This window comes from Symsagittifera roscoffensis, chromosome 9 (assembly GCF_963678635.1).
Source record: "Symsagittifera roscoffensis chromosome 9, txSymRosc1.1, whole genome shotgun sequence".
Classification (NCBI taxonomy): domain Eukaryota; kingdom Metazoa; phylum Xenacoelomorpha; order Acoela; family Convolutidae; genus Symsagittifera; species Symsagittifera roscoffensis.
This window is the reverse complement of record NC_087070.1, coordinates 42,093,275-42,106,704: the sequence shown is the minus strand read 5'-3', so window position 1 is coordinate 42,106,704 and position 13,430 is coordinate 42,093,275. Positions and strand designations below refer to the sequence as shown.

General features: G+C 34.1%; 1 protein-coding gene across 1 annotated transcript in view; it reads right to left on the bottom strand.

Annotated features, from left to right (window-relative positions):
* Positions 1-13,332: 13,332 nt before the first annotated feature.
* Positions 13,333-13,430, bottom strand: part of LOC134854850 (uncharacterized) — a 9,623-nt gene continuing 9,525 nt past the window's right edge. The window contains exon 2 of the mRNA XM_063871209.1: positions 13,333-13,422. Coding sequence (XP_063727279.1) covers positions 13,333-13,422 — 90 coding nt within the window. The remainder of the gene's footprint in view (positions 13,423-13,430) is intronic.

Here is a 13,430-nt window from a genome sequence, read left to right as displayed (position 1 = left end):
AACAAAAATTTTATATGTCAGATTTTGAATTCAAACCTATTCATAAATTTTTCAAAATCACAATCTCATCAATAAAATATTTGAAAAACTCGAATTCAGATATTATTTCTTTACATGTATACAACAATACACCTTACCAAGTAACATTACCTTTAGGACTTTTAGGCTATTGCGAAACCAACGCTACAATATCACCAATACACGAAAAAGCATATCGCGTAAATAAAATACTCCAATTATTAGATATTTGTCAATCCACAATTCTTAATGAAGAGTTATCCATAAATAATATAATATGTAACGAAAAAAGAAATACGGATTATTTCACAAAAACCCCATATTTCAAACCGACATTCAACATAAATAACTACACAGAGAGTCAACAGAAATTTTTAACAATGTTTAATTTCCAACATTCACAAATAACACCAGACGAATTTGAAAAATTAGCCAAACAGCTAATTAAATATTCATCAGTCTATGCAACATCCAAATTTGATGTTGGCAAAATCAGCTCATCACTACATCTCCCATTAAAACCAGACGCAGTTTTCAAAAAACAAAGAGCAAGTAAAGTACCAATTCACTTACACGATAAAGTGAACAGATTACTCGACATTTTAGAACAATACAACATTATATCACCAGTAAATAAAGAAGAACAACCAAAAGGCAACACATTTATCAATCCTGTTATCATTCTAGCCAAAGGAGAATCATTAAAAATCGTTCTCGACGCTAGATACCTCAACTCACTCATAGATGAATCAAAGTGTAATTGGCCTATTGAACCAATACAAGTTATTTTAACAAAAATAAACGGAAAATACTTTACAACCGCAGATATGAACAGTGCATATAATCAAATGCCATTAGATGAACAATCGCGACGTTTAACACAATTTGTTATTGGAAACCAACAATATGAATTCAACCGCCTATTCTATGGAATATCCATAGGACCAGCAGCATTTTCAGCCTTCATGAGCAACATTTTTAGACCACTAATACTCAAGAAAAACGCAATCACCTATTTAGACGATGTTTTTATGCAATCACAGACTAAAAGAAATGTTCAATGTTTTAGAACAATATCACCAAATACTTCAGAACGAAAATCTGAGGGCCGCCCCCGATAAATCACACTTCTTTTTGACAAGAGTTAAATTCTTAGGACATAATATAGAAAGAAAAACAATCACTCCATTGAAATCACGCATTGACGCTATTCAGAAACTCCAACCACCAACAAATAAAAAGAAAATCCAAGAATTCCTTGGAAAGTTAAACTTTTTAAGCAAATATGTTTATAAAATGCAATTATACCTAAGACCATTCTATAATATACTTAGACAACAAAATAATTTTGAATGGAATACAGAACATCAAGCACGATTTGAAGAAATAAAGAAACTCTTAACTGAACAAATTTCAAACACAATTCCAGATCCAAATCAACCATTTTATGCAATGTGCGATGCTTCGAACTTTGGCATCGGCGCAGCATTATTACAATCACATAATGGTACAAATAAAATGAACCTTATATCAGCAAATTCTCGATTATTAACTCAAGCAGAGCTACGACTCTCAACTCTAATGAGAGAATGTACAGCCATAATATATACACTAACAGAATATGAATTTCTGATACTTGGATCAAAACATCCAACAGTTCTATTCAAAGACCATAAACCAATCATCTTTCTCTTTACACAAAAATCAATCCAAACCACCGAGTTTATAGATTTCAACTAATTTTAATGAAATTCCCAAACTTACATATAGTTTGGACCGCAGGAAAAAATCTTGCATTACCAGACACTTTAAGTCGAAATACGCCACCTGAATTACTTACACGTAAAACCACAGTTGAAATACCCAAAAATATAAAATTCTACCTTGCAGAAAATGAAACATCACCCCGATTGGAATGCAAATATGCAGTAAAAACTGATGTTGAACAATCACAGATAAATAGTTTACAACATTTCCCACTTTATTTAGATTGTCAAAATAATCACTATGAAGTTGATCTACTTGGAACATCAACTTTTAAACCAATTCCATATTCACAATGGATAAAAAATAACACCCAACATAAAAGAATAAAACAACACCCGCCTAAAAAAGACCTTTTTCCACTAATTGAAAAAGAAAACTTAACTGAAAAAATAAACTTATCAGGACCACAAACAAACGATTCAAAACACACAATAAATCAAGTTTTTGACCTCCATGACCCACTTGATACAATACCCTTATCTAAATTAGAAATCGAAAACATTTTCTCCCCCCAACAGAAACAATTAAAATTTCAACATTGAAACAATATCAAAATCTTGACCCAGTAATTAGACAACTAAAATCATGGCACAAATATAAAACTAAACCCGTCGAGGCAGATTCAACTATTTTAGGAAACAAAACACTCCTCCGATACTTTCGAAAATTTAATAATACAACAATTAACGAAAATACAGACCTTTTAGAATATAAATTAAATGAATCTACAGTTCCCTGTCTCCCTTTAAGTATGATTCTCATAGCTTTTAATATTTCACATACACAAAACATTAAAGGACACTCTGGATCAGAGAAAACATATTCAAATTTCATACAAAACTTTTATTTCCCAAATGCACCAATTTGGATAAAAGTACTATGCAATGATTGTATAGTATGTCAACTAAATAAACCTTACCCAAATCAAAAACAAATAGCACAAAAACAAGATTTTGAAGGACAAAGTTTGTAATTTAACCACCGTATCTCATTTGATACTAAAGGACCAATTTCACCCTCATCAGAAGGAAACTCCTACATTATGGTAATTGTTGACGCATTTACACATTATGTAGCACTTAACCCAGTACCACATTGTAACGCTTATTACGCTTACACAACGCTTTATGAACACTGGATAGCCAAATTTGGACTACCAGAAATTTTAGTTACAGACAACGGTACAGAATTCATAAATAATGAAATCATCACACTATGTCATTTAAATAACATCAAACACAAACCACGTACATCTCATGCACCTTGGACAAACGGCTTAGTCGAAGGTATGAACCGTTCATTACAAGAATATCTTAGATGTATCATCAATGGAAATGATACAAGATATACCGAATGGTCAGCAGATGTAAAACTATTTCCCTTAGCATATAATTCACAAATCACGACAACTCTAGGAATGTCACCATATGAGATGGTTTTTAACCAAAAGCCACGCAAACCAATAATGTTTACAGCAAACTCTCATAAAAACGCACAAAGTTATTGTCAACCAAATAAAGATTCAATTTGTTATAACCTACCTTTACATACACACGATGAAGATCATTTTCATCACCCACAAATTCTTAAATTAGCCTCCGGTACACACACCGAATGGATTTTAAACAGAGATAAAAAACATAATGAAATTTACCAAAAAGTAACAAAAAAGTTGTTACAAAGGCAGAACATTAATGAACAGATAAATTCACGCTTTACACCAGCCTCCGATTTAAAACTTGGAACATTTGTTTTAATACCCAATTTTAACACCCAAAAAGGAATTTCTAAAAAATTACAACCCCTTCGTAAAGGACCATACCAAATAATTGCAAAACCCACTGATGTCACATATAAAATCACCGACTCAGACAAAAAAGAAATCGTTCAACACCGAAATAAACTATTACCTTATTATCCAAAAGAATACGCACTCCGCGAACTAACTCAATTATATTCTTTTCAGGTTTAAAAGTTATTCAAAATGACCCACATATGGAAAATAAAACAAAGGAACAAAATGATATTCACCTCGGAAATCAAAATACAAAATCAACCACCACAAAAAACAATACAAAAAATCTAGATCAAAATACATCTCAAAAAGAAAGAAGAAATAGAAAAATGACAGAACAAATAATACCCCAAGAGCACATCGACAAATCAGAACATAGAGAGTCATCGCGACTTAGAAATCAACGACGTAAAAATTATAAAATATTCATCCCACAATCTAAAATATTAAAGAAAGTCGAATTTCAAAAACCAACTTTTATTTTATACTTCACAGTCTTGAAACCTCAAAATAACATGCTGACAAACACGCAATGATTCTAGTTCAAATTTAAACCAATAGGATTCATCCAATCCGTCACCTTCTCTAACTCAGATCAATTAGACGAACCATATAAAACTCCAGGCATATCTATAACTATAACTTTACGACCTCCAGGTCAAAAATAAGCAAACCACTCCAACTTGACAACTAAAATAAATATCACCATAATATCATAACCCTCCCTTATCTAATAACCCAAAGATCAACAATATTTCCCCAAGTCAGACCACGAATACCCCCCAAACAAATCTGTTAACTTAGCCTAAAGTAACAAAACGAACATTTTAATTAGCCTAAAGTACAAAAATCTCACCATACCCCGGATCATTTGACAAATAAAAATAAAGAAAAGAACGACCTCCCGATCACCATAAAAATAGCCCCCAACAATTTTTCACAAAACTCATTCCACTTGTCAAAAAACTAATAAATAATCCGACCACACTTGAAAATTGCCCCAAACAACAAAAAATATTCGATCAAGAAGTCATTTCTTAAATGCTCTTCTCTCAATCAGTCACTATAATTATCACAAACCTCACACAATTTTTTACGATACTTAAAACTTTCATAATATTTCTTTTTGATATCCTTGAATCTTTTGTAATAATCTTAATAATTTTTTGCAATATTTTTTTAATTTTCTATTCTATATTTGAACTATTCCTCCAACTTTCAAAAGCCCTTGATTATATCCACAGGTACGATTCATAAAACTTGTCTAAATGATACGAACCATTTTCAGTAGAACTGATATTTTTTTACTATTTGTAATTTTCATAACATTTCTATCATCCCTCATTTTGACCATATGCAAATGTATAAAGAAAGCAATCATCACATTCGCTCTAACAATCCTCCTAATTCTTTTTTTAGAAGAATACTATAATAAACATAAACTTTTTCACTAAAAGAATAGACCAAAAAGCTATCAAAAATTGCTACCTAACAGTCACAAAGTCAGTCTTCACCGACCTCATCCCAAGATAACCCAACAACACCTTCAACTACCCAAAATCCTCAAACATCTACACGAATTTCCTTTCAAGATAACCCATATACTTTTGAAGAACGACACGCACGCTTATCTGAACCACTAGAACCCGTTCAACGGCAAGCACCTTTAAGTGAATCAACATATAACCTATACCCAACACTACCACAGGAACTAAGTAGAATACGAAATCTTAGTCAAAACCAAAACACAACAGAAATAAATAGACAAATTATACATCCTCGACGAAATAGAAATTTTCAAACTCCCCGAGTTCATTTTGAAATACCTCAATCCCCATCACAAAGCACTCCAGAAAACCCTACTGGTATCTTACCAGAAACCCCTACACTTCTTTCACAACGAAGCACCTCGAGCTTACCCTCAGATTACTTAGGTTCAACACCAACATCTGAACAAATACGTGAAAATCCCTTTAATCCCCCAAACCAAACATCACGACTACCATATTGGACAACACATTCATTCACACAAGGTGAACCAAATTTAACCAATGACCCAATAGATATTTCTTCAGATACAACATCCTCATCACTACCGGAAACACTGTCACTACCATCAACACCATCAATTAGCCAAATTTCACCGACGCCTTTTAACTTAAATTTTCCAAATAATCTCGACGCAAGATATCGAGAACAATCATCAACACATATTCCTTTAAGACTAGATTGGAATACATTTACAGCACCTCCACCATTATTTGGACAACATCTAGAAAGTAATCGCCTTCACAACTGGGCTCTCAATAGACTACAATATCGACAAGACATTCACGACGATATTCGTGATCACAATATCCAAATACTCCAACAAAATAGTCTACAATTAAAGTTTGAAATCACAGTTAAATTAAACAACATTACTCAACATCCCTACCCTTTAAACCCACCAAACATAACAGCTCAATCACTACCACCACCATTTATAACCACTGAAGTAATATATAAATACGACAGATATACCAAAAAGACAATTGGTTACATTACATTTTATAACCCATACTCAGGATTATCATAGACATGTATATTCTAAAATTATTAATTTTTCTCCAACTCCTTTTTCTAGTAATCTCAAATCAAAACATAAACCTTTCCCCCCGCACAGGACCCCAAGATTTATTAGTAACACATTACGATTGTGAAGAAAACGAACAAAAAACACTACACAACTATGCAATAAATCAAGTATCACAATGCGAAACAGAACCCCAAGCTATAGAAACTACAAATGTAATAGCAACACTCTACTCAAAAGCCCGAGCAACCACAGTTATAGGATATAAATTCACAGCAACATTTTCCGAAAAGAAAGTACATTGTTCACAAGTCTCAAACGGAAATAAAAACCGACTTGACCATGAATCATTCTACCAGAGTAATATCGAACGACTTTTACACCTAAATCCCGAAGATTGTAAAAACGAGTTACTTAGACTAAATATCACACAAAATAAAAACTCAGATAGAAAGTTAGTATACTTCCAAGTTTTTTCAGACTCTGTACATCAAGCAGAACTTGAAAGATATCAAGGACATATAAAATTAGATGAAAAATACCCATACAACGGCGCACACGGACGATTAACCTATGACATACACGATAAACACTGGATACCACACATTGGTATAAATAACCCATCAAACTGCAAAGCAGACACAAAAAATAAAGGATACCAAGAAATAATGTTTTCGATTGGAAAATACAACTCGAAAAAATACAACTCACACGAGATTTATCAGAAAACACAATGATCCATCAAGGAATTAGATTACCTTGTAAAATGATCAAGGTTATTGCGACCCTACAACACGAACACAAGCAACAATTGTTTGGTTCCCCGAAGACACATGTACAACATTTCAAGTAGCAAAAATACACGCTCGTATGATAAAATTTCACGAAAAATATTTTATACAATCAATACCATATGAACAAGTAAATCCATTACGAAAAATAAGTTCTAATTTTAGAAACATTCACAATATAGAAAATAAATTAACACGTTTTCAAGTATATCAAGAAACAGAACTTGCATGTAAATATAAAAACTCACTTCACAAAACACAATACTCTGAAATACTAGTTGAATACGAAACAGGATTCGACATGACCACTGGAAAAATAAAGATCGACCCATATGCCACAAGTCATCCCCCAAATGAAGGAACATCATATATACCAGTTAATTTTCAAAAGAATACAGGTCAACCTGGTGGACATCTAAAGCCCCAAGACGCTCAAAGCACACGTTTACAAGAATTATCACTAATGAATAGTACATATTTTGGTAATATCCACTATGATATTCACTTGGATATGAAACTAGACTACACGATTAGCCGAATTTTTCAAGAAATGTCACTCTCCGAATTAGAAACACTACACCAACTATGCGAATTAGAAAGAACACAAATATTACAATCACTTGCACTAGCAGTATTAAAAATACCCTACGCAGGATATTTACTATCAGGAAATAGATCAAATTTTTTAGATTACGAAGGAAACATCTTATGGTTTTATACTTGCACTAAAAAAGTATCACCACTATACGTTTTTGAAGATAAACGATGCTATAAAAGAATCCCTATATTTTATAAGAATAAAGTACATTTCGTTGACACACTTTCAAGAAGAACCTATTTCTGGGATACCGCAGTCCCATGTGGATCAGAAAATAGCCACAATGTAGTACAACTAAACCCTGATGAAGATAAATATTACCTTCTTACCCCATATCCCACATTAATGCAATCACTCAAAAAATGTTCACCAGAAAGCATTCGCGCTATTGCTCGAAACCCAAATATAGACTTACAATCGATAGGAATATATTCAAAATCAGATATTCAACATCACATTAGAACACAACAATTCCAAGAATTATTAACACAAATGGACACTATACAAAGACAATCAATTGACCAAAACTTACGCAAACTTGCAGAAACCGCAGGATTTGCCGACATCTACACACAAGACTATAGCGGATATTTTAAAGACACTAAAGATTATATATATCTAAACGGTGAAAAATACCGTCCCCAAGATATATCACCCATCAACATTTTTAGCTTTGTAACACTCAAAAATGAAATTCTTGATTTTCTAGGATGGCCCTACTACATCTTAGAAAAATTGACTATTTTATACGCAATGTTTAACTTTATTGGATTTCTTTTCTCACTTTTAAAAGGAATCTACAACACATGTGCTATACACACACAAGTAAACAGACAAGCAAGCGTAGCACGCATACTCTTTGCAGGATTTTTTGGAATCTTTTCTACATCTATAAACAAAATTCTTTTAGACGCACAAATAAAAGAATACAACACAAAAATAGCAACACGGCAGAACACATACGACGAAGAACATAACAATGTAGACACAACGCCAACAGCACCACAGTTACCACCCCTACCACATAACCATCCACTATCCCTCGTCCCGCGAAATTTTCGAAATTTAGCAATAACACATAATCCAAATTTTCGACCAACCATATCACAAAGTCCCATCCAACATATAATGACACACCAGTCACAAGATGATAATACTTATGAACAAATTATTGAACAACCCCATACCACCGCTTTTCAGTCTCAAAATAATAATTTTTTTAGCCCACGATGAGCCGACAACTTGGATCCCTACACCGCTCAAATTCCCACCCAACCAACCTCACCACTCCAATCAAAATAATTCCACTTTTTGCTTTCCCGCCACCCGATTTCCCAACCATTAATTTAACATCAGGCATGAATTCAGATACTAATTCACAAATCTCAGTTTTATATTCCACTTCACAACTCAATAACCCGAATATTGAAACCCCCGATGAATTTGCCGACTCTGAACCATCTCCATCCAATAATTTTCACACCAATCCCTCAATTTTTTCCCAACCCCCTTTTCAACCAATACTACCAAATAACCCTGTCCCAACCAATTCTACACCCTCTTATGCTTCCCAAGTCACTCCAACCAACTCTTCACTTCATTCAGACCGATCATCCAATTCTCCAGACACCCCCCAAATCTCCCCAGAACTAGATAATTTTATTACCCTACAACAACAACCCTACCACCTTGACACCCCCACTATAAACCAAATTTCATCCACAATAGATTCATCCAACCCACCTACCCCTACACCCTCTTCAGTTTATACCGAATCATTAGCACCATCATCCACATCTACTGAATCTTCACTCAGCACTAATAGAGCTTATCGCACTTTTAAAAGAAAGTTCCCAAACCATCCTTTCCCAGCAAAACCAGGAACAGCCCGTGAATATATCAATCATCCAAATCACACTAACACGAAAGAATTTTTAGCTATCACCTAAACCTCATTTCCACAATACACCTTAAACACCCCTCACGACACTAACGAAACACGTAATTTTGTAGACGAACACGTTTTAATACCTACCCTTCCATGGACCTCATATTATCATTTTACTAATCCCCTTTGCTTACCTTTATCTAACACTCACATCGATATAGAACGAAATAAAGACATGCTATATCGACTCACTACACCACTAACACCTAGACAATTTACTTACATCGGATATAAAAAGTCACTAAAAACATACACTGCACCCCGAGCTAACGAATATACGCTAGAATATTACGATCATAACATCATCAGAACTAACCAAGATCAATTTTCAGACGATGATCGCTTCGCTAACCCACAAATCACAGAAAAATTTTTCATTAAAACACCATATGTATTTACACTCAATATCTTTGATCGCAAATTTGACCACATCATTTCAGAAACACTAACAGACACACAAGCTTACGAAAGTTTTAAAGAACGCTTTCAATTATTTTCACTAACCTTTCATTTCCTTGCACCACATGAACGAGATTTGCACTGCTCACACGATATTATGTTGCGCACTAAACAAACTCACACATATACATATTATCGTTTTATCCAAAATCACTTCGACCTACACACTCACTCCAGACAGCCACACCACCGTTTTCAATTCATTAATTCCAAATACACCTCACCATTCTTTCTTAACTTCACATATTGCATTAAAGATACTAACCTTCATGGTATTCTTCGAAATTACGATCCAATAACCCAAATGTATATTTTTTGCCCCATCACCAAGACCTTCAACGCAGAAGAATCCCGACCCTTCCTTATCCCACACGAATTTGTTCAATCTATAGAAATCCCCATATTAGAATTCATCCACAACACTAAATTCAATCACAAATTATATAATCTAATCCAAAACACACCTTATGAGTTTGCAGTTGGCACTGAAGAACTAACCACCATTAAAGCACTTCAATTGCTTTGGCCACTGCTTCAAACTAAAAATATCATCCGCATCTTAGCTAAATTACTAACAACTTCCGATCTTATCCACGACATCTTCCCCCACGGTTTCTTCCCCGACGACTAACAGGTAAGTATGAATTATACATATTATTAACTAATTAAAATAGAATTAGAAACTAACCATTCTTTATCCATGTCTTCTTTAGAATTTTAGCCTTCATCCAACGATCATCTGAAAAATTCACAAAAGAAAAATAAAAAATCGAAAACTTCTTCAAACTGTTTAAAACTCTATTAATTTTTTGCACCAAACAATCAAATAAATATAATACCAATGCAGTAATTTAATTTATAAATTTTTTCCCCCACAAGCAGTAAATCTAATTATGATGAAAATTTGTAACTTAATTTTTCCCAACAAATAGCAGTAAAATTTGAATTTCTATGTAGTAAATTGATAAAACGAAAAGGCAGTACTAACCTTTTGATATTTCCATTCATTCGCACAAAAATTCTATCCACACTCGCACAGCTCGCCCACGAAGAATTGTTTAAAATAATGAATTTCAGTTTCAAGCTTTCACACTCAACAACTCTAACATAAGATAACACGTTTCAAACTTTCCTTTAACCCGGTTGGAAAGGAATTATATACTAAACAACACTAACCAACGCAGCTTACTAAACACCACAAATTATAGAATAACAGCATGACTAAGAAAAGGAAACCAACGGTACCCAAACCGGATGAACCCAGTTTAAAACTGGATAATTTATTCTTTTGAAGACTATTATAAAGTCTAAGAAAGAAATAATAAAACACAAAAAAGTCGAAAGACAAACCCATACCACAAACAATTTGATTTTTGAAAAAAGGACACAACCAACAAAACATAAGAAAAACCACAACAAACCCAACATAAAACGTTATCACATAACAGGACCTCTCACAAACACCGCATGCAATCATACTCCCACTCCTGGCCTAACCCACCAGAAGGACGTCCTGAGCATGCTCTATAGCCGGCCTAACCCACCGCGCTACATCCGCGCTTTGTGACACACACTCCTATTTTTAATAAGAGCTACTCAAGGGTGAGTAACTCTTCAAAATAACTGAACTAAAACAAAAAGCTTTTGTGAAAACAACTAACCAAAATCATAATTAAAAAATATTAAACTAATGAAAGTTTTATAAAATGTAAATTACATTATGCAATATATAGATCAGCATACAACACCAAGGACGAACATCCAAAGACAAAACGACCCCACTACACTCGAAAAAGAATGGCCAACTACAATCGATATGCCGCTCACAATCACAACTCAAAGGATTTAGAGTACGACTTGACTTCGCAGGAAAGGACTTCATTGAACTAGACCAATGACCACCTCGATGTTCAAGTATACGTACAGATCCGAGTAACCAGGCATCCCCTCCATGCACAATCTCCACGCCATTCCCAGACAAGATCAAACACAAAAGAAGTTCTCTACGAGAAACAGAAAAACCTGACATAGCCAACCATTCTGAAATCAGATTTGAGTTTGTTGCGGAAGCACAGTCGTTGTCGCAAGAAGACACAACGTTTGATGTCCCTAATTCCAGCATCCTGGAACTTCTCTAACAAGAAAAAACGGAAAAGAAATATGATGTTCGCCACATACCAACGTCCATCATCCATCCTTCGAATTGCAGAAAAACTATTCTAAAAAACTCTGTAAAACCCGGATGGGTGGAACCTGATCTAAACTACATTTTATGATTGGATAAATTAGATATTTTACCAATGTAAAGTATTTAATATTAACCAATCATGATCCATCTGACTAACAATCCACTTATTTGTAAGTGCTGAAATTACTTGTAATTTCATCACCAGAGAGATTTGAATTTAACTTAGAAATTAGTTGAACTCTCCCGAGTACTTCAGCAGCCGCAATAAACCAGTATACCCTAGATCTATTGAGCCTAGCAGAGACTAGTTAAACAACCTGAGACTAGATAGTATAAGAGTAAGATTAGGATCGGTATTAGACTAAGAAGTTGCACGAATCTATCCGGCCGAAAATAAGATAGCGTGACGAGCAGACGGTGTACCCTATCCGAAATTACTCTATGAGTTAACCACATAAGTTCTAACTCATTACCCTCCCGGGCTGAGGTATTTGACTCATAATTTGACCGAAACGGTCAAACGATGTCCGATTTTTCTCGCAAATTAAGACGGTCGAACGAATGATATAGTCTAACAGGGTCGAATCATACCAGGGTCGAATCATGCATACTCCCTTAAACTGCAAACATCCATAGTTCAAACGCAATTTTTTGTGAAGAAGTTTGGTAGTAATTCGTTGGCATTAAATGTGTTTTGGCATGGTCTAATCTCGATGTTCAACGGTAAAGCTAATGCAGCTGTTAATTTAGAAATAAATAACAAAATTATCACAAATTAACTTGCTCTCTATGAAGACCAACATATAGAAGAGCTTGTTGTGGGACGCACCTCATTCTCATTACCTAAATCTGCTACTCATCGTAGTTATAAGTTAGCGTATTAATTAGTATAAGTATCATTTTTACAATCTCAACAATTTCTTTGCGGATATCTATTAAGACATGGCTTTTTTCCAGTTCCCTGCCTTCTGTTCCATTTTTAGAATTAAATTGTCTGAAAGCTGTTCACACAGTTTTTGGTATAAAAATGTTAGAGAAACTTCATCTGAAGTTTTAGGTAGCCTGTCATAACAAAATAATTTAAAGAGAAAAAATTTGAAAAAAAAGTAAAAGTGTTGATTAACAAAAACTCAAAAAGTGTTGATTAACAAAGGAATTAGGAAAAAAGCCACGATTTAATAGTGTTTGTTAGTTCACTGCTCGCATTTCTCCTCTTCGTTTTCCAGTTTCTCTTTCTCGTCTGCGTCGTGAATAAGCTGACACGTCATCCATAACAGTCCCAGCTAAACAA